The sequence below is a fragment of the Chionomys nivalis genome, chromosome 6 (genome assembly GCF_950005125.1).
Source record: "Chionomys nivalis chromosome 6, mChiNiv1.1, whole genome shotgun sequence".
Classification (NCBI taxonomy): domain Eukaryota; kingdom Metazoa; phylum Chordata; class Mammalia; order Rodentia; family Cricetidae; genus Chionomys; species Chionomys nivalis.
In genome coordinates this window covers 67,461,796-67,483,389 of record NC_080091.1, presented here as the reverse complement: position 1 = coordinate 67,483,389, position 21,594 = coordinate 67,461,796, and the positions used below count along the sequence as shown (strand labels likewise).

General features: G+C 37.1%; 1 protein-coding gene across 1 annotated transcript in view; it reads right to left on the bottom strand.

Annotated features, from left to right (window-relative positions):
• Ube2k (ubiquitin conjugating enzyme E2 K) overlaps positions 1–21,594 on the bottom strand; it is a 60,756-nt gene that overhangs the window by 10,732 nt on the left and 28,430 nt on the right. The window contains exons 2-4 of the mRNA XM_057772542.1: positions 20,577–20,670; positions 13,288–13,346; positions 5,229–5,311 (exon numbers count right to left, since the gene is read on the bottom strand). Coding sequence (XP_057628525.1) covers positions 5,229–5,311; positions 13,288–13,346; positions 20,577–20,670 — 236 coding nt within the window. The remainder of the gene's footprint in view (positions 1–5,228; positions 5,312–13,287; positions 13,347–20,576; positions 20,671–21,594) is intronic.

The following is a 21,594-nucleotide window of genomic DNA, read 5'->3' as shown; positions in this document are numbered from 1 at the left end:
GGGAGGGAGGGAGGGAGGGAGGGAGGGAGGGAGGGAGGGAGGGAGGGAGGGAGGATGGTTGAACAGCAAAGGAGAATTTAAACATATAAATCTCCTATCAGCTTGGGTGCACACCTTTAATCCCTCCTGAGGCAGGAGGAGGCAGAGCTCTGCCTGGTACACAGAGCAAGTTCCAAGGAAGCCACGGCTACACAGAGAAACCCTGTCCCATAAATAGATGGATGGACAGACGGATGGATGGACGGACGGATAAAAACAAAGAAAAGAAAAAATAAATAGAAGATGCCTATCAAAACAAAACAAAAACAGAAAATGACAGTTGCTAGTAATTTAACTGTCATTCACTGTTAGCAAACAATGTGGAAGTTCCTCAAAATATTAAATAGAGCTAATATAATAAAAATTAAATAGAGACCTAGTCACTCTACTTCTGCGAAGAAACAAGAGCAGAGACTTCAACAGTCATTCATACACTCAGGCTCACAGCATTATACATAAGCATCAGGTAAACACGGTTCCCACTGATGAATGAATAAATAAACAAAACACCTGAATTTTTAATTATTTAACCTTAAAATGTAATCTGTGACATGTGCAATGACACCATACTAATAAACCTCAAAAGCATTATGTGAACTAAAATAAAAGACATAAAAAAATCAGATTATATTATGATTCTATTGAAGACAACTGGAGTATTCAAATTTATAGTTTTATCTTTTAGATTAAAAAAAGTCCTGGCCAGGCATGTTGGTGCACACCTTTAATTCCAGCACTGGGGAAACAGAGGCAGGTGGATCTCCTGTTCCAAGTTCCAAGACAGCCAGAGTTACATAGAGAAACCCTGTCTCGAAAAAAACCTAAATAATAAAATTAATTCTTGAAACTGTCTGCATAAAGTATATGGAACTTAAGCAAGCTCATGGAGAGGCCTCAAAGATTAATGACCCTGTGCACATTAAGATGCAAGAAACTGCCAAGAAAGGGTTGAAGACAGGGACTCCAAAGGGTTTACTTCAGAGTCGTCTGGGCTGAATATGCAATGAGTCTATCATGTAGTAAGGAGGAAGACTCGCAAACCAAGCCTGAGAGTTTATTTGCTATAGCAGTTAGAATGAAAAGATGTCCTACATGGTGACATGTATTTAAACACTTAGTCCCCAGTTGATAGGACTGTTTGAAAACTTTATGGTAATTTTCGAATGTAGAACCTTGCTGGAGGAAGTAGTCAATAAACCAGGCTTCTACAGCCTCCCCAGTTCCAGATCACTTCACTCTGTTTGCCAACGAAATGTGGTAAGTGGGCTGGCTGCTCTGACTGTCTGCTGCCATTGGTATATGTCATTATGGACTCTTGCCTTCTGGAACTATAAGATAAAATAAACACTTTTATTTCAATGTATACAACATATATAAAATTTTCAAAATAAAAAAGTATTAATTTTTTAAAGTAATATTAGCCAGGTGTGGTGGTGTGCCCTTAAATCCCAACACTCAGGAGGCAAAAGATTTCTGACTTTCAGGTTAGCCTGGTGTTTCTAGTGAGAGCTCAACCTAATAAACAGTAAGTAGACAGATACAGATGGATGGACGGACGTGCGGGCAGATGGGCAGGCAGACAGACGGTATAATGCTGGCCAATGATACTCAATGATACTTTGAAATAACTGTTAAAATACCACATAAAGCCAACTTAGTCAACCTTACAAACTATAGAAACTTTTATCTTTGATGGCATTAACACGTATTTTTATTGTTTTATATTAATCTTTAAAATCTAAATTTGTTAATTTGTATCTGAAAATCTAATTTGTATCTGAAAAAACTCTTGCATTCTATTCATTACTGCCACAAGTGCTGATTAAATTGTACTTCACTGAGCTTTTCAGCACTTCATATGTATAATTAATCTTATTTTAGGAAATACTCAAAGGCAAACAGAAATATGAAATTTCAAAATGTATTTATTAGCTTGGGGTCAGCAAGACAGCTCAGAAGGTAAAGGACCTTGCAGTGTAGGGTGGCAACCTATACCCAGATTGGAAAGACAGACAGAAAAGTTGTCCTCTCACCTCCACGCATGCCGATACCCGAGCTCACACACCACCTGCCCAGAGGAGTGAATTTCAAATAGTAGGCACTGGACAGCCATGAGGCTCAAAGTTCAATCACCAGCAAGGCAAAAAAGAAAGGTGAGAAAGAGGAAGAGAGGGAGGGAGAAAGAGAGGGAGAAACAAAGGAGCCTGCAAGAGAGCTTCACAGCCTGAGTTTAATCCCCAAGACCCATATGGTGGAAGGAAAGGGCTCCTCAAAATTGTCCTCCATCTGCCACAAGCACACCAAGGCACACACATAAACACGTAGGCACAGACAGACAGACAATACAAATTTTAATGATACTGCTGAAAATGACCAGAGTAGAGCAGAGTGGGAAACTGAGGGGGACAGGCCACTGGGATCATCCAGATAAAAGGTAAGTGGACTGTGAATCGAAGTGACAGTAGGGAAGTTGCTTGTGAGATTGCACGTTTATCAACTGCTTTGTGTAGACAGGGTACACAACACCAGAAAAAGGAAAAACCAGGCCAGGTGTGGTGGTGAATGCCTTTAACCTGAACACTTGAAAGGCAGAAATCTCTGTGAGTTCAAGGCCAGCCTGGTCTGCAAAGTTACTTCCAGGCTAGCCAATGGCACACAAGGAGTCCCAGACTCAAAGAAAAAAAAAAATAACGACAAAAACCACCAAACCCAAGATCATACTGAGGCTTCCACCTAACCAACTGAACAAATTAAATGAGGAAGACTATGGAAAGAAGCAAAAGGGTATTTTTTTATTTAATTACGTGTATGGGCATGTTTTGCCTGTAGGCATATGTCTGTGTACCATGTGTGAGCTTAGTGCTCCCTACGCCAAAAGAGGGTGCTGGATTCCAACCTGAATTCTCTACAACAGCAGTCCCAACGGATTTTTTTGTAAGTTAGTATTTCACTATGTAGTTCTGACTGAAGTGGAATTGTCTATGTAGACCAGATTGGCCTCTACCTAACAAAGACCTGCCTGCCTCTGCCTCCTGGATGGAGAGATTTTAAAAAGGTGTGCTTCACCAACTCCCAGTAGATTTCAGATGGTTGGTTTTTAACAGACTTAAGATGTTTATTACCTAATTTAAGTACAGATAAGTGGGCATCAACATGGGCTTGGAGTGTAAGGAGAATACTTATGTGCTGGCAAGATGGCTCGGTGAGCAGAGGCTCTTGACTTCAACACTCATCAAGTTTGACGGTAGAAAGAGGATACCGACTACCAGAGGTTGCCCTCTGCCTCGCTCCATGCTCTACATTTTTACATGTGTACACATACACAAACATGTTTAAGTGTGAAAATAAATGTAAATACATAAATAAGGATATTTGTAAACTGTCAGTTTGTAAATGGGAAAATATGAAATTAGAGTAGTTCATCAAGAAGCAAAGATAAAGAACAAGAATCTAAACTGATTCCTACAGCATTCTCATGGGCAAAAACCAGGGAGACACAAGCAGGTTATGAAGTGGAAACAGGGAAAAGAAAGCCAAAATGGACGTGACGTCCTGGAAGCAAAATAAAAAGAGAACATCTTCAATTATTCAAATATGCACTGATATCACTGAGACATGAAGTTATAAAAGACTGTAAATAAACGTTACAGAAACACAAAACCATGAGACCTTGATTTTAAGATGCTGGCAAAAAAGTCACAAGTCAAAGAGTGACTAGTTAAGTATAGTCTAAAATAAATCCAGAAACTTGATACAAAAAGAAACCAAAGCAGGAATCCTACTCTGTTCTCAGTCAAATAAAGCAAACTTCCCACAGACTAAATGTCACCACTCCAGCATGAGTGCTCTTAAACATCACTTTCTTTCCCTAACACACGATTTCTGTAAGATCAGTGCTCCGTGTATTCTTACCAATGGCACTGCCTTCCTTTGTTTGGTGACATCACATTCTTTTATTTTCCCCTTTCAAAGCAAGGTTTTACTATGTAGCCCAGACTAGCTTCAAACTTAACTATCATCCTGCCTCTGCCTCCCCAGTGCAGGAATCACAGCTGAATATTGCCTTACTCAATTTCATTTTATAGTTCTGGACACAGTTTTTCCATTAATAAGATTATGTGCTAATTAAGAGTAAGAACATTTTATGGCTAAACCTGATCCATCAGATTAATTAGTATTAAAATATACAAGGCTTCATTCTAAATATATCAAATGAGCCAAATGTATTTAAGTCTCTCAGGCCAATGAAGTAAACATGAACGTCATCACACAAAAGAGAAAGTCAAAGAGCACAAAATCTGCTGATAACCACACAACCTAACAAAGAAAGAAGGGATTTAAATCTGAGGGCTACAAGAACAGGAACTCCTAAACAGTCACCCACTACCAGGAGCAAAGAATATACTCCTATAATCCCAACACTCAAACGAAAGGCAGGAAGAAAGCCACAGTTCAAAGGCTAGCTTGGGCTACAGAGCAAAATTTTCTTTAAAAGAAAACAAAAACCAAAAACAAAGCAACCCAGTGTCCTTGTATATGCACATGCACCAGCGAACAGTTCAGCGAGTGAAGATGCCTGCTTCTTCCCACCAAGACCACACTACCTTGAGCTCAGTCCTGGGACACTGCTTCTGCAGGCTGTTGCCTAACCTCCATAGTGTTCAGTAGAAAGCTCATGAGCACACTCACACATACTTAGAAAAAAAAAAAAATCAAACCCAGAAATATTTAAATAAAATACAAAAAACTACAAATAAAAGGGCAAGTGAAGTGAAAGATTTATGCAAAAAAAAACAAAATAACTGGTGACACCCGAGCGCCTTAAATGTGCACAATTAATACAACTCTTGCCTATAAATCATCTGAATAAAAGACGACTGCTTCAACTTACATTTTTAGTCCACTACAAATACCTTCCTTAGACAACAAAGAGGGAAATTTACCAAAATAAGAAATAAAACTCAAGATTTTTTTTAAATGTAAAATTAGTATCTGATATTATTTTTAAAGTGTCCATTTAAAAAGCTATCATGATCTCAATTGAAATATACTTTCAACTACGTACTTAAGAGACTTTATAAACTACTGCCTAAAGTATAACTTATGTTTCGGGGAATTAACACACTTAACATTCTTAGTCTTGGTTCTCCTATGCAACAAAGAAGAGAACAAATTCAGAAGTCTCTTACCATTGATCTTTCAGGATATCCAAACAAATAGCCCCTGTGACGGAACTAATATTAGGATGCCATATTTTAGTGATAAACCGGACCTAGAATATAAAGCACACTTGAGTTTTTAAGCAACAAGAGATAAACAAAACAAAACAAAAAAAACCCAACATGTAAAGGTAAAATAGAACTAGAAGAAAATGACATCAAGAGAAATGATATACTTTATGATAGTTTTCCAAGGAAGCATATAGAAAGCAAAGCTTTCACAGTATGTCAAGGGTAAGGGCAAAGGTCAATGACATATGTTTAATGTTTCTAACGCACATTTTACATACAAACACACCTAACAGTTATCATATATTTACACTGTACCTAGAATTATGCTAGATGAAAAATCCAATATCAAATCCAATAAAATAGCATGTAAAACCAAAAAGAAACATTAAATGATACCTACTTAAGTGTGAGATAAAGTGCATAACAGGCTTAAAGAAAAATGGATGCATATGTACTAATGGCTTATAATGGTCCTAATTTCCCTATACAAGTTATTCTCAAACATTATTATATAATTCAGGAATATTTGAAGGCCTACTATTATATGTCTAACACTAATGAAGAAAACTAAAATCAAGATAGCCGTGGTAGCTAACATCTTTAATCCTAGCACTGGGGAACCAGCAAACAGATCTGTGAGAGTTGGAGGCCAGCCTGATTTACAGAGAAAATTCATACCAACAAGGGCTACAAAAACAAAACAATAATAAATATTATATCACTGTATTCAATGATACCTATCCTCTCTCAATAGCTCTAAAGAATGATCACTACTGATTGCATTTGTGACAGGCCAGGCTCATTCACCTGGTATAAGATCATGCTATTAGCTTGACTTTAGACCACAGCTCACACTTCATCCCACATTCTACTCTCTGCCTCAGTATCATATTCAAGAATTTTGTTGTTGTTTTGCTGCCTGAATTTTGTATGCTATTTCTTTTCTCAGTAACATTCTTCTATACTCTCTTCCCTGCACTAAACTCATATTTTTAGCTTCCATTATTTATCACCTCTTCCTAACCTAATCCCACAGCTTTCTCTACTTTTTCCTGTTATACAATTAACTTTACATCTTTAATTTCTGCCTCGTTTGGTCTCCAGCCACCTGGTATAGCATCTCCAGTGTCTAAAGGACCTGACACTATTATGACAAAACTGTTATCCTGGGGATAAAACAAGAGTCTGCCCCCCCCACACACACCCTTTTATTTTTCAGTTTCTCAAGTCAGGGTCTCTCTGTAGCTTTGGAACCTATCCTGGAACTTGCTCTGTAGACCTGGTTAGCCTCAAACTCAGAGATCTGCCAGCTTCTGCCTCCCCAATGCTGGGATTAAAGGCATATAACTTGGCAACAAGAGCTCTTTTAAATACAGACAAAGTCACTAAGACATATAGGACTTATGCACAGTAACCATTTCTTTTGTTCTTCCAAACAAAGTTTCTCTGTGTAGTCCTGGCTGTCCTGGAACTTGCTCTGTAGACCAGGCTGGCTTTGAATACTGAGATCTAGCCTCTGCAAGCATCACCACGGCCCACCATGTACATGTGTGTACACACATGTGAGTGCATTTAAACTACACTTGAATGGGTCCCTGAAAAGGCTAGAAATGGATGTCAGATTACTTGGAGCTGCCTAAGATGCGTGTCTGCAACTGATCTCAGGTCCTCTGGGAAAGCAGCAAGAGCTTTAAACTGAACCATCCAGCCCTCCAGTGACAATTTCTTTGTAAGAGATAAGCACAAAAATGTACAACTTAATAATCAATCAATACATTAAATTCATAAAGACATCAAAGAATAACTGAAATTATCAGCAATATCTCATGGAAAGCACAGCATTTTGTAATTTTTTAATATATTTTGAGACAAAGTCTCACTACATATCCCTGACAGGCCTGGAACTATGTAGATCAGGCTAGCCAGGAGATCTGCTTACCTGTCTCCCCAGTACTAGGCTTAAAGGTGTGTTCCAGTACACCCAGCTATACTGCAATTTCTTTGTTTTTAGATTTATTTTATGTATATGAGTGTTCCATGGACTTTATGCCATAGAGGGTATCAGATCCCATCAGATAAGATGGTTGTGAGCCACCATATGGTTTCTGGGAACTGAACTCATGACCTCTGGAAGAGCAGCCACTGTTCTTAACTGCTGAGTCATCCATCTCTCCAGTAATCTTAAAGTTCTTCAACCTTTCTATTTTGTTTTGTTTAGAAAATGATGACCTCAAACTCAGGATCCTCCCATCTCAGTTTCCAGTGTAAAGAAATTTTAAAGCTGTACTACACTAATATAGCTAGCTTTTGTAAAAACAGAATTTTAAATTATTACTAAAAATGCCAAAAAGAGTATTTAGGCAAGTAATCTGAGGACAAGTAATCTTGTTCTTGCAGAGAGGGAGTGGTGAGCCACAGTGTTGGATCTCAAACCTAGGACCCAGAGAACACTATACTGCAAAGCACTATATCTTGTTTTTAAAGGGAAAGGAATCTATATATTATTTATTGAAGCTATATATGTACAGAACCAAGGAATTAAAGGGACCAAGGAAATTGTTAAATTAATTCTTATACTGATGTATAATTTACTGTTACAAGAATTTTGAATATAGATGATCCAAAAAAATAATTTTATTCAGGAAGACGATTATCATCTACCCATTCAGCAGTGACAGACTAATACGCCAGCATTCCATCTCTTATTTCTTTTTTTCTTATTGTTTAATTACCAGCTTCCTACTTTCTCACTCTGCCTTTCCAGGGTCTTATGCTTCCCCTAAGCAACCACATGCTTTTCACTCCATTGTTCTAACCACCTGGTATCCACTATATACCAACACTTCTCCCATTTCTTTAATTCCTGAACTGAGTTAACAAAAATTTGAAAACTTAAAAAAATAAAATAAAGTTGGCAGGGATGAAGTAAAAACTGGGAGGTAGAAGGAGAATCATAGATATAGGTCATAGTTAGCTGTGTAGAGTTCTAGGCCTATCTGGACTGAGACTCTGAAAAAAAAAAAACAAAATAACAGGCCATGTGCTAGGGTACATGCTTTAATTCAGAACCCTTGGAAGGCAGAGACAGGTGGACTGCTGAGAAGTCTGGGCAAGCGATACATATTAAAACTGTCTCAGCCGGTGGTGGTGGTGGCAGCAGCACATGGCTTTAATCTCAGCACTTTGGCGGCAGAGGCAGTCAGATCTCAGTGAGTTTGAGGCCAGCCTGGTCTACGAAGTGAGTTTCGGGGTAGTCAGAGCTGCTACACAGAGAAACTTGTCTAAAATAAAAAATAAAAGTTAAAAAAAAGAAAGAAAAAAAAAAGAAATTCAAAACTTACTAGCTATAGTGAGTGTTCAACTGCTACACAAAAATCTGAATATTGTATAGAGATAAAAAAATTGTTACATAACAAAAGATATTGCTTAATCAGTCATATTAGCAACAATTATTCTCTTCCTGCGATCTCCATCTCTCTCACTCTTTACGTCAACAAATATCACAGCTCCTCCTCCGTGTTAGACACAAGTTCACAATTCCATCATTAACGCTGATGAAAAACTTACAGATGCTATATTTGTTCCATAATAGAAAATACTTCACTCAAAGAAAACACTATTATTTAAATAAAAAAAGCAGACCTGCTCCTTAAGGATTGGTATTGGTGAGATGGAGAGATGGCTCAGTGATTAAGAACACTGATTGTTCTTCCAGAGGACCCAGATTCAAGTCCCAGTACCCACATGGCAGCTCACAACTGTCTATAACTCCAGTTCTAGAGGATTGGACAACTTGCACAAACAGTGGGACACCAATGTACATTAAATAAAAATAATTTCTTTAAGAAAATTACAAAATAATAAAGAAAAGATAGGTATAGGTATTTAATAATTTCAGAGCTGAAGAAATGGCTCAATGGTTAACAGAACTGGTTATTTTTCTAGAGGACTGGGTTCAATTTCAAACAACCAGATGTTTGTTTCTTTTTTAAAAAAATAAACTGATTTAAAGAGTCAAAGGTGCAGATCTTTACTGTCTTACTTTAATGTAGAAGGACGTTGTGCATACATTTATGTCTGTGCACCATGTATATGCCTGGTGTCCAGAAGCCCAAAGGAAGGCACTGGATACTGTAGAACTGGAAGAACAGAGACCATTGCTGTGGGATAATGAACTGTACCCTGTCAATTTTATCTTAATAAAATGCTGATTGGCCAGTAGCCAGGCAGGAAGTAGAGATGGGGCAAACAGGCAGGAAGTGGAGGTGGGGCTAGAACAGGAGAATTCTGGGAAGAGGAAAGAGTCTACAGTCATCCAGTTGCAGAAGAAGCAAAATGTACTGCCTCACGAAAAAAGGTGCCAAGCCACGTGACTAACACAGACAAGAATTATGGGCTAATATAAGTTATGAGTTAATAAGAAGCCTGAGATACTAGGCCAATCTATTTATAATTAATGTAGACCTCTGTGTGTTTATTTGGGCTGAACGACTGCAGGACCAGGAGGGACAGAAACCTTGATCAACAGACCATGACCCTTTATGTGGGTTCTGTGACTCAACCAGTGCGCTCCAACTCCAGGGGATACACAGCACTCTTCTGGCTTCCAAGGGCACTGCATGCATGTGGTGCGGATACACATATGCAGACAAAAGCATACACGTAAAATAGAAGAAAAATACTATTTATTTCATGTATTAAACAGCTACATTGGCTCGTCCAGTATTGAGCTGCCCATAATAACTGGGAGTTCAAACAACTATATCCCCAGCCTATCAGCATCTAATTCTAAATTATTTTTATTAACTCAAGAAGAACCCCTGGGTAAAAAGCATTTGCCTAGTAGGCACAAGGCCCCATGTTCAACCTGAACATAACAAAAATAGAAAAGGAAAAAAAAAAAAACCTGAAAGGGTTAAAGACATGAGCCAGTGAGAAAAAGCAATTGATACATAAACCTGAAGATCTGCGACTGAATCTCTCACTCTCTGTCTCTCTCTGTCTCTGTCTCTCTCTCTGTCTCTCTCTCTCTCTCACACACACACACACACACACACACACACACAGGTGAGGTAATGATTTATTCTTACTCCTTTTGCATCAGGATCTCAGCCCAATAACCTAACATACAAACAACCAAATTCTCAATTATCTGGATGCTAGTTAATCTCTTAGCCCAAGTTCTCTCACCTGTCAGAGCTAAAGGTCATTACAGAAAATGAAAATTCACAGCACAAGTGACAGTTATCACTATCGTTATCTAATACAGAAAATGTAATGGCTATAAAGCCTGTTCCTTCCTGTCCATTTCCATGTGAGAAAAAAAAACAAAATATTGCTTGAGTCTAAGAGCTCAACACCAGCACAGGCAACACAGGGAAAGCCCTTCTCAAAAACAAAAACCCACTGGGCATAGTATCACATACCTTAATTCGAAGGACTTGAGAGGCAGAGGCAGGCAGATCTCTATGAGTTACATAGTGGGACACAGTCTCAAAACAAATAAAAAACCCACTACTAGCCAGATGGCTCAGAGAACAAAGGCACTTGTTACCAAACCAAGTCTTACAACTTGAGTTTGATCTCTGGACCCCAAGTGGTAGGAGAAAAACAACTCCCACAGTGTGTCCTTTAAAAAAACATCAAATGTGTGCACATTGGCCCACTTGCATTTACAGAGAGAATGTTTGTGAATACACAATAAGCAAATAATTTTTTTTAAATCCACTCATAAGTGGATAAATGAAAAAAAAACCAGAACAATGATTCTTCTTTGCTTTTATTGGGAGGAGGGGGGATTTTATGTAAGACAGGGTCTCTTCTACTCGGCAGCTCTAGCTGTCTTGGAACTTGCTATGTAGAACAGGTTAGCCTGGAACTCACAGAGATTCACTTACCTCTGCCTTCCCTACCCCCACCCACACCACTACTGGCTGGGATTGAAGGTGTGTGTCACCACATCCAAACCAGTGGTTTTTTTTTAAAAGATGGAAGAATTACTGTTTAATAAACATGCATTTCATTTTAGGAAGATGACAAAATTCTGGAATAAATACTTAGAGTTAAACAAAATGGGAATACATAATACTACTGAAAAATACAACTAAAAATGGCTAAGGGGACTAAGGATGTAGCTCTAGATGTTTAGCTAGAATGCAGAGAGCCCTTCCTCAAATCCCAGCACTCAAGAAGTGAATGCAAGAGGATCAGCAGTTCAAGGTCATGTTCAGTACACATCCAGCCTGTGCTACTCTGTCCCAAAGGGTTAAATTGGCAAATTTTATTTTACTTGTATCTTACAATTACAAAAGGAAAAGCAAACTGTTTCCCCTCAAAAGTCAGGCATATGATAAAACAGATGTTCATAAGAACAGAGTCGGGTGCTCTAAACTCATCCTGGAGCACTGCAGGTGAAGCTAAATGGTAATGTATCTGTCTAATGTGCACAAGGCTACAGGCTCAATCCAGAGTAACAGAAAACAATGAAATATATTCAACCTGGAATTTTTGCTACCACAGTAATTCTTTTTTGTTTGTATTTTGGTTCTATTTTCTCTCAGTTTCTGGTACTGCACCAGAGGGCCTCATTCAGTCCTACAAACTGCCATCTCCAATGGTTACAGGTTCCTATCTATTAAATAGAAAAAAACAGCAGGCTGAGTGATGCATCCCAAAACATTTCAGCTGCTATGATAGGCTAATCACGAACATTACACTATTAAAAGCTACAGATAAAACATAGGAGCAATAATGACACTGAAAGACACAGGTTCAATACATGAATTGGTACTCTTTGTCAGCATTAAATTAATTTTATAAAATACTAATGAGATGGGGGATAGCTCATTACCTAACAGCATTTGTTGCTCGTTCAGGACCCACAAATGGCAGCTGACAATGTCTCAGAACTGCTAGTATCCAGAGTCCAGCTACAAGGGGTATCTTCTTCCAGCCTCCATGGGGACCCATACACACTCAGCATACTCAACATTTACATTCACACACACATTCTCTCTCTCTCTCTCTCTCTCTCTCTCTCTCTCTCTCTCTCACACACACACACACACACACACACACACACACACACACACCTTTGAGAAAATAAAAATACAGGCCAGGAAGGCTAATAAGGTCGTTTAAATCCAGTGTTTGGGAGACAAAAGCAATTGGATTTCTTGGCATCGAAGCCAGAGAGGTATACATAGGGAGTTCCAAGCAAGTTCAGAGCTGTACAGTGAGACACTGACTCAAATGGGGGCGGGGGGGGCAGTTGTCTCAGGTTAAAAATGTTGAATGGAGGGCTGTCAAGATGGCTCGGAGATTAAGAGCACTGGCTGTTCTTTCTGTGAACCCATGTTTAGGCTAGGTTTCTCTGTTGCATACATCTAGAGTAACGCCATTCTCTCTCAATATTCATCACCATTAAAAGAATGGCTTTTCCCTTCTACAATGTGAGCTCCAAAAAAGCAGAGAGTAGAAGATTTATTGATAAACTCCTCGGTATGATTTATTCATTTCTGTTTGTTCGTTTTTGTTATGCTTTGTTGGAGGCTTTCTTTTTGGCAGTAATTAAAATAGAACCCAAGGCCTAGTACATGCAAGCAAAGTGCTCTACCAATGAGCTAGCTAATCCCTGATCCTCAAATAATTTCTAAATTAGTGTAGAAAATATACTTCTTTAAACAACATTTATTTAAAACAAGTAAGAACCTTTCTCTAAATTAGTAATATAGCTAATTAACTGAAGCTAGTATTTGGGCCATTATGAGATACAAATTATACTTCAATATACAGCAATCAATGGTTAGCTTTAGTAAGCTTTGCTTCTCATTATAACTTTAGAAGTAAACCATTGACCAATGCCTGAAATCTTGTCCATTAAGTTTATTCACATTTAACTCTGAATGTTGTAACTTTAATAAAGTCCTTAAATATATTGATATTTATCCATTAATAAGGTGAGTCAAGAAATATAAAATATTTTAAAACTACATGCATAAAAAAAGGTTTACCATACCTTAGGAGGATTAAATGGATATGTTTCTGGTATTTTTATCTCTAGCTGATATCGTCCACCTAAAAAAAAAATGGGAAAAAAACAAATTTGAGAATACTGATCAACTCTAATATGTGAAATCAAATACACTGAAAGACTGTTTCAAAATAAGTATAATTGTGTATTGAGTGCTGAGAAAAATTAAAATTCCAAAATAAACTAATCATTCATGATTTTATAATACTTAAAGCATTAAAAGTCCACTGTATACATATTATATTAATTAGCAGTAACAGAACTAGAGAACCAAAATACATTAACTCTATAGAAAAACCAATGTCAAATATTTCATTATTAATTAGCAGCATAAGGTTCAGAGGTTTTGTTTTTTTCTAGTCCACCTGATAAGAGATATTAACAGGAAACAAGTTTTAAAGGGGGGAGGGCAGCAAGCAATCACAGCATAGACAGTATAGAGACAAAATACACAGATATATCATTAACGAAAGGGAAGCTCTCTTAGCTAGATCTCCCCAGTTTCAGTCTTCCCATTTATGCCCCTTAGACAGGCATGGCGTCACATACCTGTAACCCCAGAACTTGGATAGTACAGAAAGAAGAAAACCACTGTGTGTGTGTGTGTGTGTGTGTGTGAGAGAGAGAGAGAGAGAGAGAGAGAGAGAGAGAGAGAGAGAGAGAGAGAGAGCGCTCCTTTAATCCCAGCACCCGTGAGGCAGAGAAAAGGGATCTCTGTGAGTTTGAGGCCAACCTAGTCTACAGAGTGAGTTCCAGGACAGCAGATACTATGGAGAAAAACCCTGGGTTTTTTTGTTTGTTTGTTTGAGGGGGTGTACCAGGAACTCAAGGCCAACCTTGGCTTCATAGAAAAGTTTAAGACTAGCTTGGGTTACATAAGACCTGTCTCGAACAGAAGAATCAACTTTTGTCCCTAAATTAGATGTCAATATTTTGTTTAAAATTTCAAAATAAAGTCAAAGAACAAAACATAAGAAATAACACTATCCTCTTCTAACAAAGTACTACAAAAAGTATTCTACAAAGTACTAACTAGCAAAAATTTATATAAACCGAAAGCAATATTCTGTTTGGTTCTGATGTTACCTTTACCAACCACAAGTTAAACAAACATTTCTAAAAATTCTAAAAATAAGAAAAATGTAGCTAGGTTCTCAAATGAAGTATTCAAAGTGAACCATAACTCCTTGTTCTGGATCACTGAAGGTGCAAGTCTTGCAAGAGATGAGACTGGCAAAGAATATCCTCTCTTAACTGAGTGTGTAGCACAATCCTACAATGCTATAGTACATGGTATGGGGAGGCTAGAAGATCTCCTGATTCAAAACCCTGCTGACCTACAGAGCAGAGAGAGCATTCAAAGCTAGCGTGCCTTAAACACTCTTCTCCTCTCCTCTCCTCCTTTCTCTGTCTTTGTCTCTCTATCTTCTTCCCCCCAAAAAATTCTACATCTAATTAACCTCCCAGTTCTAGATTTCATGACTAACATGAAAGATTCACTATTAAAAAACAGGTAATATGAGACTGGAGAATGGCTCAGTGGATAAGAGCACCAACTGCTCTATCAAAGGAGCCAGGTTCAGTTCCCAGCACCAACATGGCAGCTCATAACTATCTGTAACTCCAGTTTTAGGGGAGAAACCTGACCCCCTCACACAGATATACATGCAGTCAAAACACTAATGCTCATAAAATAAAAATAAATTTTCAAAAAAGGAAATAAAAGGGTGCTACTCAAATACACATGAAACTAACAGATTTTTCTAATAATCAGAAAATGAGGGGCTGGAGAGATGGCTCAGAGGTTAAGAGCACTGTCTGCTCTTCCAAAGGTCCTGAGTTCAATTCCCAGCAACCACATGGTGGTTCACAACCATCTGTAATGAGGTCTGGTGCCCTCTTCTGGCCTGCAGGCATACACACAGACAGAATACTGTATACTTAATAAATAAATAATTTAAAAAAAAAAAAAAGAAAATGAACCAGATTTTTTAAAAAAAACTAGCCACGTTACTTAATTAGTTATGTAAGTTAGATGTCTCATTACAATATTATTCCTTCATATACATGTGAAAAGTAACATAGAGGTGTGCTACTGGCATTATTAACATCAAATATTCAGTTCTTGAAAAATTTAAGTAGAGAACTGTTGTCAGTATACCAGGGGGTCCTACCAAATCTACCTTTCTCCACCGTTATGAATGTATGCATGTGAATCTCAGAAAAAATAAAGAGCATTTCACTGACAATAGATTCTTTAAGCAACACACACTTGCTGTCCCTCACAAATCCCAAGGTCCACTATCTAGCCCTGGCTGGCCTCAAACCTGCAGTTTTCCTGTCTCAGCCTTTCAGGTGCAGGGATTATAGAAATGCAACATCATTCTCCATCTTCAAAAGCTTTGATTCCAATTCTTTATGTCTTATAAATTTTTTTTGGTAGAGTTCCCCTCTGTTAAATGATATATGAATTGAACAAGAAATCTGGATCAAGAACATATAGTAAAAGTGTAATATAAAGAAAAGCAGTCATAACAAAAGAAAGACAGGTAAGAGTACTAAAAAGAATTTTGTAAATATGGAGATAACCATTTATATTAAGAATTAAGTAACAACCCCAAATACAGGTATAATGCAATTGGCTTGAAAAATATGTAGACTCATCTTTTTCCTTTGTAGCAGTTTACTAAACTTGAGAACAAAACCACAGACTATACTCCACTGAGTAAGTGGCTCTAGCACACACACGGTGTAGGGCCCACACAGGCCCTTCTCTTCACAGAAGATCCTCTTGTTTTTCTGACTAAACTCCCAAGTGTCGGCTTTATGATTTGTCACAAAGTTCTTTCTTCTTAGATGATTAAAATAATTTTAGGAGTAGTTTAAGAGCTACAGATATTTTACATAAATGCTGTTAGATTGTGGAGGTATTTCTACTCCATTTTACATTCGTTTGTCTTATATAACAATTTTCATACAAAATCACTGTAAGATCAGTCATAACATACAATAATTTCTGATGGAGGAGTTAATTTCATTTGTTAAATAAAGAAACTGCCATAGCCCTTTAATAGGACAGAAAATTAGGTAGATGGAGTAGACAGAACAGAATGCTGGGAGAAAGAAGCCGAATCAGGGAGTCACCATGATTCTCCCACTCCAGACAGACACAGGTTAAGATCTTCCCTGGTAAGCCAGCTCATGGTGCTACACAGAATATTAGAAATGGGTTAGATCAATATGTAAGAGCTAGCCAGTAAGAGGCTGGAACTAATGGGCCAGGCAGTGTTCAAAAGAATACAGTTTCCGTGTAATTATTTCGGGTAAAGCCATGTGGGTGGGTGGTCAGGTGCCGGGGATGCAGCACCGCCACTCCATATTACAACAAATTTCTGATTGACAATAGATACGAGAAATACATCATTACGTGACCTCACCTATGCAAACATCATAACCCAATTGACTCTGGGTAATGTAATCTCAAGGGCCCACAGTCATACAAGTGGCCCCATCACTGAATATCTAAGGGACTTTTATAAGCATTATACACAACAATCTTCAATATAATTTATTTACCTTTTGAGGAATAGTTTTTATTCTATTTATGTTTTATGCGACTTTATTTTAGAGATAAGTCTTATTATGTTACATAGGCTAGCCTTAAACTGATAGACTCAAGTAACTCTTCCTCTACCCTCCTAAATAGCTAACTACCAGCATGCCACTACACACTTAGCTTCCAATCATCAAGCATTTAGCAACTTTTTTTTTTAACCTCGTGAGGTGGGAGTAAATTGATGAAACACATCCTCTGTGGACTAGTTATATCTGGGACTTTGGGACTTAAGTGCCCTAGGGTGTCCCTGAATTCAGAGCAATTCTCAGCCTCCCCAATGCTAGGGATACAAGCATGAGCCCACTATATCCAGAGAAACAATTGTGAACTTTAACATCCTCCAAAGAGAAGAAAAGAAGTGGATAAGAATTACTGAACTGCCGGGCGGTGGTGGCGCACGCCTTTAATCCCAGCACTTGGGAGGCAGAGGCAGGCGGACCTCTGTGAGTTCGAGACCAGCCTGGTCTACAAGAGCTAGTTCCAGGACAGGCTCCAAAGCCACAGAGAAACCCTGTCTCGAAAAACCAAAAAAAAAAAAAAAAAAAAAAAAAAAGAATTACTGAACTGCCCATTTAAATTCAGCAAATTTGAAAGAACTTCTAGACAAAAATAACAAAATAACTTAGTTCTTTACCACTAAGTTATTTAGGAAAGGAAATTAAGAAAATTGAGTAAGTAAAATGCAATATGAGAATTTTCCATGTTTATTTTTCTTGACAATCTGGGTTTTTAAATTTATATGTAAAATTGTTTTTTAATGATAACACAAATGAATATTTTAGAGATAAACTTTTATTTAGCTTTAAGTTAGACCAAAAATAAAAGCAGGCTGAGGAGATACAGCTCAGTCTTAGAGCTTGCTCAAAAAGTACATGGCCATGAATTCTAAGGTCAGAATGTCTATCTCAGTTCCAAAAAAAACAGCAAAAAGAAAATACAAACAAACAATTAAAAAAAAAAACCCACAGCCTCAAAAACAAAACAGCAAGCCTTCTGCAGTCGACCAATCTTTCACCTGTGCTTATTTTCAGAAAGAAAAGTTTATTACTTAAACAGCACTTTTTTTCAAACATTGCTATAACATTTTTACAATAAAAAGATCTTAAAATAATCTACTCTTCAAGCACATGTCCCCAAATCTTAGGAAAGCTGTTAAAAATATTCTTATTTTGAAGCACCCGTAGAAATAAACAACTTGTTTCTAATAAATATAGAATGCTTTATATCAATTAAGAAAAATTATATATTATCTACTTGTTACAAGTTCATTTACTTATGAAACATAGCTAATAAGGTAACATTCTTTTCACTGAGCTCAAGAGGTCCCTGTGTACTGTAAGTCTGCTGCAGAGCTCTAGAATATTACTATTTCTTGCATTTTAAAAATATCTGAACTATCTCAAAAAGCACTTCAGGAAGAATTATGAGGCTAGGGATATAGCTCAGTTTATAACTGTTTGGGACCATGCACAAGGCCTTGAATTTGATCCTAAGTACCACAAAAAAACAATAAAAGAGAAAAACAAAACACAATTATAATACTTGTCATAAGCTATTATGACATTATTAAAATCTTCTAATGGATGTCAAAAAAGCTAAATAAGCCAGGTATGGTGGTGCATGGTTTTAATCCCAGCACTTTGTGGGGCAGAGGCAGGCAGATTTCTGTGAGTTCAAATCCAGTCTAGTCTACATAGTGAGTTCCATGAGAGTCAGAGCTACATAGTGAGAGACCCTGGAGGGTGGAGGGAACATGACAAACATGTACAAGCCAGACATACTAGTAGGTATGGAATACTTTCAGTATAATCTTTGTTTGCACTTCAAAATTGGTGCCCGAAGCATATGGATTGTGCTTGTGAGCCCAGCAACTGGAAAATGCAATCAGGAGGAGCAGGAGCTCAGAACAAGCCTCAACCACACAATTGCCAGTCTAAGAACAGTTTAGGTCACAAAAGAACCTGTCTCAAAAAATCAGAGGTGAATAGGGAGAGAGTAGGGGGAAAGCCAGACAAGGGTGACTCACACCTATAATCCCAACACTTAGCAAACTGGAAAGGAGAACCTGCTGAGAGTTAAGCTACAAAGAAAATCTATTTCAAAAAACAAGAAGAATTTATAACAATACTATAGAATCTTATAAGGTCTGGAATGAAAACAAAATTTGCCAACAATATTGGGTTTTTCTGGGGCTGGAGAGATGGCTCAGTGGTTAAGAGCACTGACTGTTCTTCCAGAGGACCCGGGTTCAATTCCCAGCACCCACACAGCAGCTCACAACTGTCTGAAGATCCAGTTGCAGGGGATCTGACACCTTCATACTAATGCACATAAAAAAATAAAGTTAAGTAAACCCTAAAAAAACTGGGTTTTTCTGAAATTCACTACAGATTACTGAGAGTATTACATTTAAAGAAGCCATAAGCGCCTTTAATCCCAGCACTCGGGAGGCAGAGGCAGGCGGATCTCTGTGAGTTCGAGACCAGCCTGGTCTACAAGAGCTAGTTCCAGGACAGGCTCCAAAGCCACAGAGAAACCCTGTCTCGAAAAAAACAAAAAAAAAACAAAAACAAACAAACAAACAAAAAAAGAAGCCATAAGCACCACTTCTAATACTTGGTGAATCCTGATTTAGTCAAAAGCAAAGTTATTTAAAAGCAAATACTTTGAAGTTAAAGGCAAGCTAAATCTCAGCTTTTGCACTTAAGAAGTGTGGCCTTAGACAAGTGACTTATCTCTAAATTCAAATGTCTATTAAACAGGAATTATTATACTTACCGTCTAAGATTAGGTGAAAACTGAATGATAAAATACATGTAATGCTCTTACAAGGAAGGTCTACCACATAAGGCCATATGCTTTCTATTAAACAAATATTTGAACAGTTATTAAGCAAACTGTAAAAGTCATGGTTATCCTACATGACCCAAATTTCCAAATAATGAAGATCTGACTAATAAATCCAAATACTACAGTTTCATCCTTTATCATAAACTTAATTCCAGGTTCAAAGTAAAAAGCTAAAAGACATAAATATGAAAATCAGCAAAGCTATTTTCTTGTTTTTGTATGTTTAAAAATAATCACAAGTAGTTTTAAATAAAGAACAGTATCTGAAAACCTATATAATAATGAGAGCAAATGAAGTAAGAAATGATAGAGAGAAGGAGCTTTTAAAAGTAAAACCAACATCTTATTAGTCAAAATGTTAAAACAAGCTTTGTTACTAGTCACATCAAGGGTATCTGAGTATATCTAAGTTCAAGGCTTAACAGTCTATATTTAATCCTGTCATGCTATACAATGCGTGGCTACTTTAAAACAGAATTGAAAACAAGATAAAGAAAGAAGCTTGACGCTTTACGGCATCGTAGAAGAGAATAAGACAAATGGAATGTTAAATTCTAGCCTATGTAACCTGTAACCTGGCTCTATGAAATGAATTTGAGAATTTTGTTAAAAATTAGCTAAAGCTCAGTAAGAAAAAAATAGTCCAGTTAAGTGTAAAAATCTATCATTTTATAAACTGCAGCTTACCCTAAGCCAAATAAAATTACCTTCCATGAATTTTATAGATAGATGCTCAAGATAACTCTGACTCAATCTTTCAGACAAGCTCTAATACACATAATATTTTGATACAGAAAAAAGTACTTGCCTTCATATGGTGTGTCTGGAGGTCCTGCTATTTCTCCTCTTAATTCTGTAAAATTCTCATCTACAAGATCTACTTTAATTTGATTTTTGCTCGTCTTAAAAATAAACAGAAAATAAATGTTAGTTATACCAGCAAGAAGAAAGTCTATTTTAAAATATTACCTAGTAAAAAACTAAAACCCATTTTTCATATTTATCAGCTTTCGTAAACAAGTCAATGCTTTTCTAAAACCTAAAAAATTTTTCAAGCAAACATATTTTAACTTCAATAGTTTTAATAAAATAGTACCAATTTGAACAAGAGCACAATTGCTTGCTGACCTTAAAAGAATTTTATTAAAGACAAATTATCTTTTTGGCCAATTCAGTGAATTGCTATTCATCTGCAGTTGGCTGCTAAGATACTACCTCTACACTATCTCTGCTCAATCACAAAGTCTATGGTTTAGTAAAAGTCACTTAGGTCATAAGCTCTCATTTGAATTAATCATAACAACTCTAGATATTGATTAAATTACTATACCATCCACTACAATATAAACACTCTATGTAAGGCATTCTTTTCCATGGTAAAAGCCTAAATTTGTTACTAGAATTTGCTAATGCCTTTACTTTATTTTCCTGCTTCATTATAATGCCTTATTTTTCTGCTTCATTTACTTCAATGACAACTATCTTCTGACTATAACAAACCTATTTTAAACTTATCTAAATCTATTTGTTTTGCACTTAATGTTTCTCCAAGTATTTTCATAACCTTGTGACACCCATTCTCAAGAGCCATGGTAACCTTAAATAATTCAGAAAAACACCCAATGTGACTACGTTAGCATTCTCTTCTAAAGGATCTACCTTGCCTGCCTACAAATAAGCTGTCTCCATTTACCGCCTTATGCTTCCCTTGTTATTTTACTAGTCTACATACTGAACGTTCATAATTTACCAGTTTCCTCAACTTAAAACTAAGCTCCTAATGTACAAGTTTTTTATTTGAATTCCATATTTTAATATAAGTAACA